The sequence below is a fragment of the Chiloscyllium plagiosum genome, chromosome 19 (genome assembly GCF_004010195.1).
Source record: "Chiloscyllium plagiosum isolate BGI_BamShark_2017 chromosome 19, ASM401019v2, whole genome shotgun sequence".
Classification (NCBI taxonomy): domain Eukaryota; kingdom Metazoa; phylum Chordata; class Chondrichthyes; order Orectolobiformes; family Hemiscylliidae; genus Chiloscyllium; species Chiloscyllium plagiosum.
In genome coordinates, this window is record NC_057728.1 from 42,606,810 (window position 1) to 42,623,377 (window position 16,568).

The following is a 16,568-nucleotide window of genomic DNA, read 5'->3' on the forward strand; positions in this document are numbered from 1 at the left end:
TCTTTAACCATGTGGGAAGGGAAATTGCGGTCTCTAAATAAGGAGGCCATCTGGTGTGTTCTGTGGTGGAACTGGTCCTCCTGGGAGCAGATACGGCGGAGGCAGAGGAATTGGGAATACGGGATGGCATTTTTGCAAGAGGTAGGGTGGGAAGAAAATTTAGCATCTCTCATGTGAGTTGTTGCACCTCCTACATGCATGGTAGGGGTTCATCATGAGGTTGGCCACAGTCTCTACCATGGTCATCCTGCAGTTCCCACCATGAGACCTTGCTAAGGTCAGGAACATGACACCTTCCTCCATTCACTGTGATGTTAGTGCCCACTGACATTAATGTCATTGATGTACATGCTTACCCCATATTCTTTACCCCATATTCTTCTTTCGGCACATGGGTGTTGTACACTTTGAAAATGCTTCCCAATATATCTCTATAAAAAACTCATCAGGTATATATTCCAGGGCTAATGATTACTACCTTGTAAGGCATTGATTGTGCAATTTCGATTCCTTCTCCTGTCTGAGTTTGGACTTCGCTCCAACACCAAAGCTGATTAACCTATGAGAGAAATATAGAAGGCAAACTAACACGACATCACCAAGACTAATGTTCGATTGAGTTGCAAGTACACTCAGAGAGTGGACCACTGAGGATCCCCATTGGTAATATGCCATGGAAGCGGGAAACCATTAGACTTGCCCCACAATTTTATAAGCCCTCCTACCTCACAGCCCATCTCTAAAGGCCTGGAAAAATTATTTCCGACATGAAAAGAGGCAGATTCCAATTAATTTTTATACCTCACAATGATACATTTTGTAATCTAAAAGTAATTGATGTTTTGGTTTCTGTCGGGATTCTCCTACAATAAAAAGAACAACTTAAACATTCACTAATTATTGCAATATTAAGATACCTTCTTGATGTAATCCTTTTCACTGGTTTAAAAATACGTGCCCATTCCAAATGACGGTAAATTCACCATAGTCCCAGAGGACCATAGGACTACTCTCTTGTTAGAGAGAGATGACTGGTGGTGGCTTAATCTGAGGGTCACCACATCTCAGGTGAGGGTACTAGTTGAGAAGGTGGGACCTTCATGGAAACCTCAGCCAATGCAGAAATTGAATCTGCACTGTTGATGTCACTCTATATTGCAAATCGACCATCCGACCAACTGAACTAACCACCATTCCCCCATTCAAATATATCATGAGTCTAACAGTTTATATCTGTAAGCCCCTCCTCCTTCATTTCAGTTAGTTACTGTCATCAATTCACCAATTAACACTCTTCCCATCATTTCAATTTCATAGAATTCCTACAGTGTGGAAGCAGGCCATTTGACCCATTGAGTCCACACTAACCCTCCGAAGCTAACCCATCCCTTCGGAGGGTTTGTCCTATATAGTGTTTTGTGCAGTCCTTGCAAACAGGAAGACAGCTAACGATCCGCATCCATGAACATCAACTAGCCACGAAACGCCACGACCAACTATCCTTAGTAGCCACACACGCAGACGACAAGCAACATGAATTTGACTGGGACAACACTACCATTATAGGGCAAGCCAAAAAAAGAACAGCCAGGGAATTCCTAGAAGCATGGCACTCATCCATAAACTCCATCAACAAACACATCGACCTGGACTCAATATACCAGCCACTACAGCGGACAGCTGAAACTGACAACCGGAAGCGGCAGGGACAGGCCACTATAAATGCCGGAGGAAATACCACAGAAGCGCTTCACAGGAGGCTCCCAAGCACTGAGGATGTCACCTAGACAGGGGACGAAACGTTTGCAACAAAAATTTCCAGCTCAGCGAACAGAACCACAACCCTGAAGAAGGACTTATGCCTGAAATGACGATTCTCCTGTTCCTTGGATGCTGCCTGACCTGCTGCGCGTTTCCAGCAACACATTTTCATCCCTGGTGCTGTGAGACAGCAATAGTTTTGTGCAGAAATAAAGTGGGTATTATAACCTGAAAAATACTTTTCTTGGGTCAGATTGAAATCTTAGAGTTGTTTTTCTGACCCAAACCCACGCATTTTCAGCTTTAACTGAGTCCGGAAGAAGGGCATGCAATCAACCATCTCCAAGGAAGCAGTTGGAAACTTTAAATAAGGTAATAATGAGACCACATACGTCAATACTACTCTAGTGTTAACCTCAACTGTTAACTTTCATGTAAGGACTTGGTTGATTTCGAAGTTGCATGCCTTCACCTTTGCTTCCTGGATCTGTGCTTCTGCAATCAAGTGCTTCCCAATGACCTTCTCAATAAGGCATCAAAACTCACCACGAGGCCTCTGATTCCCTAGATCCAATCTCTGAACTCCATCTGACATATTCCTGATGCATTTAACACAAAGGTCCCCTTATGGTTGCAATCTACTCCTCCAAGAGATCTCCAACCTTCCTCAGCAAGTCTGGTTATCTCCCCTCCTCTCCATCAAAACCCCCTCCAATCACCTCCCCAGTTGAACTGGTCACTTTTTCTTCACCCCTCTCATTCTCATTTGTTTCATATCTCCCAATTCCCATACAACTGAACTGCCTCTGATTTTCCCTTCCACATCCCACCAAATTCATGGATCCAATCTGCACCTCCTTGGTGTGGACCTACCTGTTGTCACTAAATGGTTCCCTGCCTGACTGGAACTTAGTGGTGGAACTCTGTACTATTCAGGAAAATCCCAGATTATGGACATCTTTCAGGTCGACCTGTTTCCTCTGGGTCAGATAGGTAAAACAGGGTTCCAAAGTGCTTTCAAATGGAAGAGAAAAACGCCTGAGACATTATTCAGTAATTGAAAGAGACTTATCAACAGGTTACTCAGCTGCTGACCCAGCCAGAATTGCTGCATGGCCCAGAGATACTAAATAAACTGTAGAGAGAACCTAAAGAGCCCTTCTGTTTTTCTCATGCAGGGTTGAAGGATGTTTGGTGCATTGCCCAAAGAACATGCTTCTTGATGAAGCCACACACAGATGTGTTTACCTGGAGGACTGTGAGTGTCTCAGTTTGTTTAATTTGAAGCTTTTGTGCATGTTGTTTTATGTGAATAACATTGAGACATAAAAGAGCCAGAGAAGAACACCAATAATAAACATTTAGCACTTCTGGGTTAGTTACTTTTTAACTCAACGTTAGTGCTCTGAAAATTTCAGGCTGCCCTTGCCTCCCACATTCACAGTGCATTTGATTTGAGTACAGATTACAAAACTAGTTGTTACTTTTTTCTTCTTACGTTATGCTTAACACTACGGGTAATAAACAGCGAAATGATACTGGGAAATATCAAATAATGAAGATGAAGTCAAATCACATCAACTACTGTTTTGATAACGTATTACTCTCATATGAATAAGTTAATACTAATTTAAGGAGTTCAGTGAAAAGTGATTACATCCAAAAGGACACATTTTGTCAGAAATGAAAGCAGAAACTGCTGGGAATCAGTTCTGAAGAAGGGTCACTGGACCCGAAACATTAATTCTTGCTTCCTGTTCACAGATGCAGCCAGACCTGCTGAGTTTTCCACGAAATTTCTGTTTTTGTTTCTGATTTCCAGCATCCACCTTTCTTTGTTTTTTTTTATTGGCACATTTAGTTAGTCAGCCTAAGGGTATATCCTCAAGGGCTCATAACTGGTATAAGGAAAATAACTGTATTACATAACTTAAAAGGCAAAATACAGAATCTGAAACAAATGCAGAGAATGCTGGAGAAAATCAGATCTGGTAGAATCTGTGGAAAGAAATAGAGTTATTGTTTCGAGACTGGTATGATTCTTAGTGACAGCAATATCTGACTCAAAATGCTAACTCTGTATCTCTCTTCACAGGTACTGCCAGACATGTTAATTTTCTCTAGCATTCTCTGTTTTTGTTATTGTACTTGTTTTAACAATGTGTAAAAGGAAATATGTCAACTTCAATAGAAGCAATGGAAAAAGATAATATTCATTTATTGAGTTTGAAGAATTTGTATCTGTGAATGATATATTAATTGTTTATTTTTAACAGGTATTAATGTCACTGCAACCGATTTACCTTATATATTGCCAACTACAACAACGCCTGTGATGACAGAGAAAGTATACAGTTCACTCACAACAGTAGTGTCTCCAACAGTAGGACAGAAAACAACTGCCATTTCAGACCAATATGCAAGTATATCAACTCCACTGACAATGGTTCCAGTCACCACAACATCCTCAGTAACCACCTCAACATCAGCTTACACAACATCTTCTACAACTACAGAACCTACACATTTAAGTTCTACAATGACCATCTCAACCTCTGTTGAGAGTTCCAGAACAACAAGTACCACAGCAGCAGTTACAAGTCAATCTAGAACCCCCATTTATACTACGGAAAAAGTATTGCCTTCCACTTTAAGTGGTACTTTATTAACCACTGCTCCAAGCAACATATCTGACAGGATTACTTTCTCAACACATAGTACAGCATCTACAGCTCAGGCAGCAACATCAGCAATTCAATACAGTACACTCACTGAGAGTACAAAAATGATAACAGTACAACAAACAACTGTGGGGAAGACTGAAATATCAACAGAAGAGGTCACCAGACGCTCTGTTACACCACTTACAACAACCAGTGTTACATTGCCTCCTGAATCAAGTGTTGGAACTGGGGCAGCACAAATCATACAATCAACAGCAGTGACTTCTCCAGTTACTTTCTCATCTACACGTGCTCAAGAGAAAACGACATCAGAAGCATCCTCCGCGTCACAGACTTTTCCATTGAATCTGACATCAACTACTTCAGCAGCTACAATCAGTCCTCAATCAGAAACTGCAATTTCATTTGGTATCTCAGCTGCACCCTCTTATTCCCAAACTGCAGCTCCATCAGTGACACCACCACAATGCATAGTAGGAGCACTTTAACCTTTTTATTCCTCCTTTAAACAGAATGTACAAAATGGCAAATAAAAATTCTAGATTTCTTTATATACTGAAATTGAAAAAATTGGTTGAGCTTGTAAATTCAAGTTAGAAGCTCATAGTAATAGGTTATGTAGTTTCTCTACTACATTCTCTAGTATACTTATTAAGAAAATAAGCTTTATGTTTCCACCTTGTTGCTGTTCCCTGTATTATCCCACCATGACCTATACTCCTCCCGACCACTTAGTCATCACTAAACCTCTTGTTGAATATCCAAGATTATGATATCTATTTGATTGATACGATCATCATTATTTAAGCTTGGCCAATGGAGGATATTTCCCTGCCAATTTTCAGCTTGCTTAACTGAGGTGCTCCAGCAATGCTTGATACTCTACCTAACAGCCTGACTGGAAGTAGATAGGCAAAGTTGATGTCAGTCTGTGATATTTTAGTTAGAAAACCCACAGACCCCAACTGCTGCTATTTGGAAAGTTCCAATCTAATGTTTCTCTTGGGAGAGCTGCACTAATTAAAGTAACTGGTGAAGTAAAATTCGAACTTGAAAAATGTAATAAGTTGCTACAAATAGAAACATATGGCATATATTTATTCAAAAGTATCAACTTTTATTTTGTGACTATTTTAAGTGGAGACTTTCCAATTTGATGGTTTTGGATTTGATTCAAAATATACAATTCAGATCATCAGTGAATCTTTTTATCCATTCATTCAAGTGTTAGGAAAAAAAACTTAAATCAATGCAATGGACGGAATTGGGAATTTAATCAGGAACAACAGCATCCTGAAGCAAAACTTAATGAATATCACTAGATCTCCCATCCTTAGATTAGTGAAATAATTATTGACATGAATTTTGATGTCAATGATTCCAATGTAAATTATGCAGTCTTAATACAAACAATATCATATTACATTCTTCTTTTGGGCAAAAACGTACTGATCACAACAAACAAAAACTCTAATATGGGATTTTTTATTTGAAGATATAACTATTTACAGATAAAGTTCATAGAAGCTAGGTGTAGTACATCTTACTCCGATACTGTTGCTTCAGACTGCCAAACAAGTCATGGAGCTAACGCATGATATTCTGTTGAATTGGTTAATCATTAACAGTGGTTTAAGATATGCACGAAGGTACACATTATGATAGCAATATCCAACATCCTGGTACTGCAGTAGCTGAATGGCAACAATCTTGGCTTTGTGTTTTTCTTAATTAAAAACCATAATGTTTGTCAAGCCTATCTAACTGCTGCCTCTTCTCTATAGTCTATCCTTTGCTTGTTAACATCCTTTGCCTCATGATTCTGATCTCAGCTAAATATTTCCCATCTTCTCCACTAAAGGCATCTCCAAATGTCTCTTTTAGCCATTAAAGCTTTCTTCAAATGTACTTTTTCTCCTAAATAACTCTCAGTTGAAGTCTCCAAAATGAGGTGACAGAATAGGGAACCCAATTCTTCCATTGCTGTCTGTCCAAAGCAAGACATCTGTACAACAAATTACAAATCTAACCCTTCCTTCAAAACCAAGTTTACATCCAGCTCTGGATTTTTGTGAAGTCATGGAGACTCCATGTCTTAGTCAAAATATCAATGGGTAGAATCAGAAGTCCCACCTCCCTTTCTGACAGACTCAAGATTTGTCTGTTGAGGAACAAGGATGGGATATCATTCACACACAAAGGAACTCAAATCCAGTGGGGCCATTTGATCTCAGTGCTGATTATAAAAAGACTCAAATTTTTGAGAGCAAGTTCCACATATTACAGTTTACAGTTTTTAAGAATAAACATGAATATGTGCATAATATAGAACTGTCAAGTTATTAAAATAACCTGCCCTTTAAATTTGAGATTAAAAACACCTACTTGTTTCTGTGAGTTGAAACTGCAAGCACAGTGTTTTTCAATAGATGTGTTTTGACAAGATCCCAGTGCTATTACTAGAGCATTACTACTACTTGACTGCTTCCACAACCGATTATTATTACTGCTTGGGAGGCTGTAATTCAAAGTTTGATTGACAGTTCTAAGAGTTTGCTATAGGATTGTGTGACTTTTGATATGCAGTTATAAATGCACTTGAAAAGATTAAGAACACTAGAGGATTTAAATGTATTGAATAGGCTTTAATGAATAAGAATGTTTGTTCATATAGTGAAGTCTGTAACGTATACTTTGAACTTTATTTTGTTTCATCTCAGCATTGTTCCTGATGCCTGCCCATGGTGGATACAGAGTGAGTGTTCAAGTAGGGTGTGAGGGGATTTTGTAGCCCCTGTAGTTACCTCAGATCTACATTCTGAGTTGGTGAGCCCATACCCACAGAATGGAGATTCCACCGTTCATAACACTATTTCCCTGAGGTGCATGTGGCAAGACAGGAAATCTCCTGATTCTGTCTACCTGCCTCAGAAATGAAAATGCAAACTCTTCTCACTATAGTCCACTTTACACCTTGTGTAAATAATATGAAATGCAGAACTTAAGTTTACATTTCATAACTGTGACACTGTGTTAGACTTTGCAAAATGTATTTTTTACTTCACCAACAATTTAGGGCTACTTTTCTAGATGGACCTTGACTCACTGATACCTATGACCATGCCAAGGATGAACTCCTGCAGTTTTTGCAGTAATAGATTCAAAGTGTCATCAGATATAGAATGTTGCCCTGCTCTAACACGATTAGATCTTTAGTTAAATGCATTGAATGAAAAGTGTAATTATATGTGGAACAGCATTCTCTTTCTCATGTTACAGTTATGTCTCTATCTAATTTAGCATTGATTCCCGTAACATCCTAGCTTTTTCTTGATTATTGAAACAAATGCAATTGTTATTTATGTGTTTCTTCCAATGGTTTGGCTTCTATTGCTTCCTTAAAGCAGCAAAGCTTTGCAACTAAATACCACAGCAATGTCGCAAGTATTTAGAACAAACTATCAAGCTTTTGCAATCTTATTTAAACCAGAAAATAATCTTATTAAGTATTACTTAATCTCCATAATTGATTAATACTTCCGTTTTATATACTTTTGACACATACATTTTATTCAAAATGATTTCTTCCAGTGCCCTTTTAATATAACACAGCCAAGTTGTGGATTTCTGGGAATGCCTATCCAAATAAACAAAGACAGGTGTTGTCCACAGTGGGAGTGTCCCTGTGAGTATTGGTTTCATGTTTCTGCTGAACTGTGTTATGTGAACAGTTAATGTAGTTATTCTTCTGATAAAATGAAATTGTCACACAGAATAAAGCAGAAAAGTGGAATTACACAAATTGGATATAAAACTAATAAGTACATTTGCTGCTAACATTGTTTTCACTTGTCCGCTCCACTTTTCGGATTATACAACTCTGATTTTGATTTCCGCTTGTGTTCTTTTCTCTGTCTTGTTTCTTTTCCCAACTCTTACTTTTTCTTTTGTTCTATTTCCAATCTATTCTATCTTAAGCATGTACCTGTTTTTGTATTATTTAAAACAACCGTCTGGTCCTTTATAGATTTCAGTCAATAGATATTTTTGAGCTTGGCATAGCACTGAGTTTTTCTTCCATTACTTTTGTCTCCAGACCCATTTCTTCTATTAGGAGTCTTTCGCTGCACAGTTGACCCTTTGTCATGTTTACAGATTTCCCAGCTGCATTCTTACTCAGTCTCTTACTCTCTCTATATAAGAAGATCAGAACATAAGAACATAAGAAATAAGAACGAGATTCGGCCATTTGGTCCTTGTGAAAGAATTTTAGTGATCTTTACCTGAAATTCATCCTCTGACATTATTCCTATACCACTTAATTCCCCGGTACCTGAAAGTATCTAAGAATCTTTATCTTGAATATGTTCAATACTGATCATCGACAGTAATAGAAAATTCCAAAGAATGTTTAGAAGAAGAACAACCCTTTGGGTGAAGAACTTCCTGTTTAACTCACTGCAGTCTATGTCTATCTGAATTTGTAGCATTTCATTATCTCTGATCCAGTCCTAACATTCCCATTAAATAATAAGGGTACTACTATTCCTGTTCGGCAAACAAACACTTATGTTGCAGAAGTTGAATGCCAATGACCAGACCGTAAAACATTAAGCCATCATTCATAAGACTGACATGTATATCATTTCTGGGGATCTTTCTGCTGTAGCCTCTATATTAAAAGTCTGTCAATCCTGTATAGTTCCCTTTTACCTCCTTCCCGAGATCCATGAATACTGCCCTGGTAGTCACATCATTTCAGTTTGTTCTTCACTTTTCCCCTCCTCGTCCAGACGTATCCTGACTACAAAACTGACATGTCCACTACTTTAAGTGTTTCCAATTTCTTGGCCTTAACCAGCCTCCTTTCACCATAGATATCCAATCCTTTAATGTGCCTCTTTCCATCATTAGGCTGCATGAGACTTCTCATTTCTTCCTTTCCCATAATCAGTCTCCATCCACCACCAACTCTGTTACCAGGTTGAACCTGTTCTCATAATGAAAACATTTTCTTTGACTCCACTCACTTTTTCTCAATAAACCATGTTGCCATGGGAACATGTATAGGTCCAAAGCCATGCATGTATTTTCTTGGGATATTTGGAATACTTATTTTTCCAGCCTTCTCAGGTTTTTTTCCTTTACTCCTTTCTCTCATGCATTCATGTCTACATCAATATCTCTTCCTGCTCTCACTCTGAATTGGAATATTCAAACAACTTAACTTCCAATTCTTATCCTTATGTTTACATGATCCATCTTTGCCATTTTCCTTGCGTTCCTTGGTTTCACCGTTTCCATTTCTGGAGAGGTCATCAATCACCATTTACTATAAACCCACTGACACCTGTAGCTATCTTGCCTACATGCCTGCCTATTCCATCTTTGAGATGCAATGCAGCAACTTGCATTGGCTTCTTCAACATCATCACCCTGTGAACGCTATCACATTGAACAAAATGGCAACATGTGCATGGGAACAGCATCAGCTCCTTACTTCACCTGGAAGTTGCACACCATCCTAACTTGGAATTGCATCGGCATTCCTTCATTATTACTGAGTCAAAATTGTAGAATTCCCTTCTTAGTAGCACTATGTGTGTCTTTTCATAACACAATCTAGAACAGATTAAGAAGACAGCTCACCATTGCCTTCTCAAGGGCAATTAGAGATAGCTAATAACTACAGGTCTTGTTAATAATGCCTAAATCCTATAAATTAATAAAAATACTAGACTTAAAAATCTGTATTTGGGGACGGCTTCAAATTGCTTTGGTAACGGTACCTACAATTGTAAGAACAGAATGGAATTGGAAAATTACCATCAGATTACTTAAGCACATCCAAACTATTGGTCATATTTGTCTGTAGTTGATAGTCACTATGTATGATTTTAAAATCATAGAAATGTACAGCACAGAACATACTCTTCAGTCCAACTCATCCAGGCCAAACAGATATCCTAATTTAGTCCCATTTGCCAGGATTTGGTACATATTCTGCTAAACCCTTCCTATTCATATATCTGTCCAGATGCCTTTTAAATGTTGTAATTGTACCAGCCTCCACCACCTCCTCTGGCAGCTCATTCCATACACACAGCACCCTGATATTATATACTCAAGAGTTTAATAATTATCCTATTTTGCCTTTACCTCCCATATATTGATGCTGACCTTGACAAAATATTATCCGCCAATGGTAGGAAATGTCTGCAATGATTTTTATATCATTTGTTTCTGTGCAAAATGTCATGTATTGAGAAGATTTCTTCTGGCTGATTTTTATTATCAAGTACAGATTTGAAATTAATCATTATTTTCTTATTCAACAGCAGCAAGTCTGTAATTGAGTAACATTTTAAGCAAAAAGACTCAATGCTATTCATTATTTAGAACAAAGTAGTTGGAATTTTGTGCTCCATTTGATTGTGGAGTTGCCATCTTTAAAGTTGGGATAAACATATATTTGGTCTCTCAAGGAATTAAGGGATAGGGGGAGCAGACAGGGATCTGGAATCAAAGCCCAAGGTCAGCTATGACATTATTAAATGTTGCAGCCCACTCAATGGAGCATATGGTCTACCATTGCTGCTATTTCTTGTGCTCTTTTGTGGTAAGAGTTCATGCAAACCTTTATCCACAAGAGGTTTCAAAACAACATTTATCATTGTAAATTTTCCTCTGGGGCTCCCTGGTGAGCTGCACCTTCCAGAGGATAGACACCATGAATTTCCTGCTTTGGCGTAACTTCTGTTTGCAGGTGCTGACCTTCCATCCACCTGGGCATCTGCTGAAAAGAAAAGCAGTAAACTAGAAATGCAGCCATGAGACCTGGAACTGCCCTCTTGGCCAACAGAATCATCGGATTCTGGCTGTTCACTAAGAGTCCTGAAACCCTGATGCTAACTCTTCGCAGGAGGTGACGTACCACCAGGGTTTGATCTTTGCCGCCTTTTCAATCTCTAACCTTCTGCGACAAATGATACAGAGGATCTGACTCAGGCTGAAATGTTTAGTTCTTTCAGCCATCCCAGGATTGGAGTGCCTGTCCAATGATCATACAAGAAGTGAAGTCAAAGATTGGTGTCTTCTTTACTTATGGTAAAAACGAGGACTGCTGGAAACCCAAGTCTGGATTAGAGTGGTGCTGGAAAAGCACAGCAGGTCAGGCAGCATCCAAGGAGAAGGAAAACCAACATTTCGGGCAAAAGCCCTTCATCAGGAATAGAGGCAGGGAGCCTGTAGGGTGGAGAGATAAATGAGGCGGGTGTGGGGATAGGGAGAAAGTAGCATAGAGTACAATAGGTGAATGGGGGTGGGGATGAGGTGATAGGTCAGGGAGGAGGATGGAGTGGATAGGTGGAAAGGAAGATAGGCAAGTAGGACAGGTCATGGGGACAGTGCTGAGCTGGAAGGTTGAAACTGGGGTAAGGTGGGGGGAGGGGAAATGAAGAAACTGATGAAGTCCACATTGATGCCCTGGGGTTAAAGTGTTCCGAGGTGGAAGATGAGGCATTCATCTTCTTTACCTATGTCAGGTCAGATCCAGAGCATACTCCAGGTGCAGGACAACAGTACCAGAAATACTGGGAAAGTGCAATATGGGTAGACATTTGATATAACAGATCGTCAACCGTTTCCTTTCTGAAAATGGGGACACAGTTTTCCACAAGCACCAGGAGAAAGAAAATCCTCTATTTGTATGAAAAAAATGTATAGGATGCTAAACATGCACTGTATTTTTCTGATTTTTTTATCACAGAATAGTTTTAAGCCAATTAATGTTTGCCTTTTTAGGCCGCTGCTCCATGTTTTCTGACCTGCATATCATTACATTTGATGGCAATGATGTGGGAGTTTATGATGCTGCAGCCTATGTACTGACTTTATTGCCAGACGAAACTATTGTTGGTCATATTGAACAATGTCCTACCCGTGAGGTAACAGTAAACATTTTCTAAACATACAACTAAATTATTACTGAATGAAAAGAGTAAGATGTTCATTTAAAAGGCAATATATTAAGTTACGTCAGTAACATAAATCATTATTAAGCATTGAATATATTCATTTTAAATATCTGTGTCAGTATTAAGGAATAATATTTGAGTTATATTTTATCATCTATGAAAATTATGCACCAAATATAATAGTACGTAAGATGAAATGTTTCTGAAAATGCTGTTTTATTAATTACAGAGTGCGAATTCTATAAGGCGTCCTGTAAGTACATGACAATTAATTCTGTTAAATTTTAACACTAATCCTTTCAAAGCAGTACTTAATGTATGATGTTTGTTTTCATGACTATACTTACCAGTTATCATTGCTTTTGCCATTAAGGTGCCAGGAGGAAATTCTGGATTGTGCTTTAAAAAGTTGAATATAACTTCACGTAACTACAAAGTTCTCATTGATCGATTGGAAAGATTGGTGAGTGTAATGGCAATAACATTTGTGCATATATGGCTGCTAATATTTTTTGCATTTCATTTTTAAACCTACTGATGTTATTATTAATTAGTCATGCAAGAACTGATATTGAATGATAATCATCTATATAAATTAGAGATTTATTTTCACCATTGCATTTTCTACACTTGATATTTTCATGACTTCCATCTCATGTAGTATGATAGCCAGACAATACCCACAGTGTTTTTAATTCTTTTGTATTTATCATTATTTATTTTAAATCTGTATCTTCTAATAATTCATTTGATTCATACAGTTAATTATGGTACATGATAATTATAGCAAAACACTGTAACAGTACATAAATATTTGCATTTATCCTTTTTCTCAAGTAGTCAGCTTAGAAATAATTTGTGTTAGAGACTATGAGCTGGGAATAATTCCTGCACCTGAATGGAAAGGTGTCAGATGCATCTGACATCGGGTGACTTTAAATAGCATGCTGATGAAAAAGCTGGGAAATTCAGGAGGAAGTTGGTTGAGAAAGAAATCAATAGGAAGGAGAATAATTGGCAAAGGAAGACACCTCCTGAGCAAAATAGAGGAAGGCATTTGTGGAGAAGAGCAATTAGAAAGAAGATGATGGAAGGAAAATGACTGGGAAAAGAGCAAATTCGCATGAGGTGTTAGAGGTTAAGATTCAAATTGAGGGATGATCTGGCAACTGCGAGGGTGTGTAGAAGAGGAGCAATCATTCTAGCTACAAGACAACTGACCGATTGAAGGCTGTGGTTTAGCAATAATTTGTTATTAACCTGAGAGAAGCATTGCAGACCATGGGACCATTCCTCTGTAATGAGTTTTATCTAAGCTATGAAGTCTTAAATTCTTTGCCAGTTTCATGGAACATTGTACAGTAATGCTGTAGCTGATTCCTGGTGAGCCACAGCAAGCAGTGCTCCTAATTTGTCATTTTTGCTTGGAAATAATCTGAAAGGTTAGTACCTTCATGTTATGATTTCTGTTTATGAATCTAAACATAGACTGGTAGGGCATGTTATTGTTGTTCAAAATATATTTATTGTAAATCAATTCCTCATGAAACATTAACTGTTCAACTTGTGAAGGTCATTGTACGGCAAGATTTCAGTTGCATTTATTTTCTCTGCAGACAACAGTAAACACAAGACCTGCTCGACTTCCGTTCACAAAACTAGGCTTCCATATACAGGATACTGGAGCAATGTATCTGATCACAACTCCTGCTGGAGTTACAATTCAATGGTATCGCAGTACAGGCATCATTGTGTTAGAATTTGGTTTGCCCTCCAACAGAACTGTGGGAACTAAAGGCTTGTGTGGTAAGTGAACTGTAGATGTGAGTTGTTCTCAAAGTTTTCCTGTCACCTGTAATTTGAGTTAATACCCATTTATCATTTCAGTCTTAATTGCAGTTATGAAGTTCTAATAGATATTTCTTTCATCTTCAGTTCTGGTTGTTTGCTGTCTTCAAGTGGAAGTGTGACACAACAATTTTTAACAAATTTAATTTAGAAAAGACATGAAACATCCATTCAAACTAACGTATCTCTCATGCCACACCAATGTCAACCCATGTTTCCCCCTTACCTTGGCATAATCCCACACAGCCTATTTAGCTCCTCAAGCTTCTCTATGCCTCTCACCAGCCCCACAAAGCCTCTCATAGTCGCCATGCCATTCTATGCTTCTCTGCCCGACTTTATAAACCCTCAAAAAAACATCATATCAATTTATGCACTTTCATCCATACCTCATTGGCCCTATACAGACCCCAAATCAATCTATTTGCATCAAAATGTATATAACCCTGGATCGGACCTAAATTCAAAAAGTGATTGTATGCAGAAACAGGTTTGAGCCCACTGATCTAAATCATCAATATATAACAGGAAAAGGAAGGGTCCCAATACAGACCCTAAGAAATTCCAATACAATCTTTTCTCCAGCTTGAAAAGTATCCATTGACCATTTCACTTAGTTTCCTATACTCAGCTAATTTTGTATCCATATGGCTTCTGTTCCTTTTATTCCATGTGTTATAACTTTTCTCATAAGTGTTGTGTGGCATTGTATTGAATGCCAATTGAAAGTTTATGCACATCACCTCAGCCACATTATTTTCATGAAACATTTCTGTTACTTCTTCAAAAAACTCCAGTGAGTTATTCAAATTCTATTTTCCCTTTAGAAAATCATGCTCTTCTTAATCAACACATTTTGTTTCCATGCGACCACTAATTCCATCCAAAATAATTGTTTCTCGAAGCATGCCCATGACTGAATTGAAACTGACCGGTCTGTAATTGCTGGACTTGTTCTTACAAGCGTTTTTGAACATATATGTATTGGATCTACAAATAAAAAAGGATTTGATTTCTTATGCCATGTATGTATGTAATATGTGTGTAATATAGTGTTGATGCTGAAATATTTAAGGATACAGAAAAGTGCATTACAAAAGTCCAATGTGTTGATAATGGCAAGACAAGATAGTAATGTTGATGTTTGTCAAGATGTCACAATGGACAATTTATTCTGTGGCACTGTTTATTTCCTCCTGTTAAACTGGAACCAGGACAAGGAAATATTATTCTGTCACTTTTAGGATGTTTACAATTGTTAGCACTTCTTTAAGAATTTAGATTGTGGATCAGCCCTGATGTCATTTAAATTTTGAAACAGGCTCGATGGAATAAATGGTCTGCTCTCATTCTCGTGCTTCCATTGCCCATTTACAATTAGAACTTCATTAATGTAGTGCTTAAAGGGATCACAATACTTGTAGATAAAGAATTTAAATTGAAATTCATTCCTATAGAAAACATATACTTTAATTAATAGATGTGAAACTTCTTGATTTAAACTAATACTGCATTTTAAAAATATAGTCAAGAGTGTGGTGCTGGAAAAACACAGCAGGTCAGGCAGCATCCGAGGAACAGGAGAAAAGATGTTTCGGGCAAAAGCCCTTCATCAATAGACAATAGGTGCAGGAGTAGGCCATTCAGCCCTTCGAGCCTGCACCGCCATTCAATATAATCATGGCTGATCATTCCTAATCAGTATCCTGTTCCTGCCTTATCTCCATAACCCTTGATTCCACTATCTTTGAGAGCTCTATCCAACTCTTTCTTAAATGAATCCAGAGAGTGGGCCTCCACTGGCTGGGCCTCCACTGCCCTCTGGGACAGAGCATTCCACACAGCCACCACTCTCTGGGTGAAGAAGTTTCTCCTGAGCTCTGTCCTAAATGGTCTACACCGTATTTTTAAGCTGTGTCCTCTGGTTCGGCACTCACACATCAGTGAAATATGTTTCCTACTGCCAGAGTGTCAAATCCTTTCATAATCTTATACGTCTCAATCAAACCCCACTCAGTCTTCTAAACTCAAGGGTATACAAGCCCAGTCACTTCAGTCTTTCAGTGTAAGGTAATCCTGCCATTCCAGGAATTGACCTCAATAGCCAGAATGTCTTTTCTCAAAGTTGGAGACCAGAACTGCACACAGTAATCCAGGTGTGGTCTCACCAGGGCCCTGTACAACTGCAGAAGCACCTCTTTGCTTCTATACCTAATCCCTCTTGTTATGGAGGCCATCATGCTATTAGCCTTCTTCACTACCTGCTGTACCAGCATGCTTGCCTTCATTGACTGGTGAA

The 16,568-nt window shown here is 38.4% G+C and overlaps 1 protein-coding gene across 2 annotated transcripts in view; it reads left to right on the top strand.

Annotated features, from left to right (window-relative positions):
- The window catches only part of otogl (otogelin-like), a 216,746-nt gene that overhangs the window by 149,014 nt on the left and 51,164 nt on the right, over positions 1-16,568 (top strand). For both annotated transcript variants that reach the window (XM_043709667.1, XM_043709668.1), the window contains exons 35-41: positions 2,940-3,019; positions 4,038-4,918; positions 8,037-8,130; positions 12,249-12,391; positions 12,651-12,674; positions 12,795-12,884; positions 14,038-14,227. In XM_043709667.1, the coding sequence (XP_043565602.1) occupies positions 2,940-3,019; positions 4,038-4,918; positions 8,037-8,130; positions 12,249-12,391; positions 12,651-12,674; positions 12,795-12,884; positions 14,038-14,227 (1,502 nt within the window). The remainder of the gene's footprint in view (positions 1-2,939; positions 3,020-4,037; positions 4,919-8,036; positions 8,131-12,248; positions 12,392-12,650; positions 12,675-12,794; positions 12,885-14,037; positions 14,228-16,568) is intronic.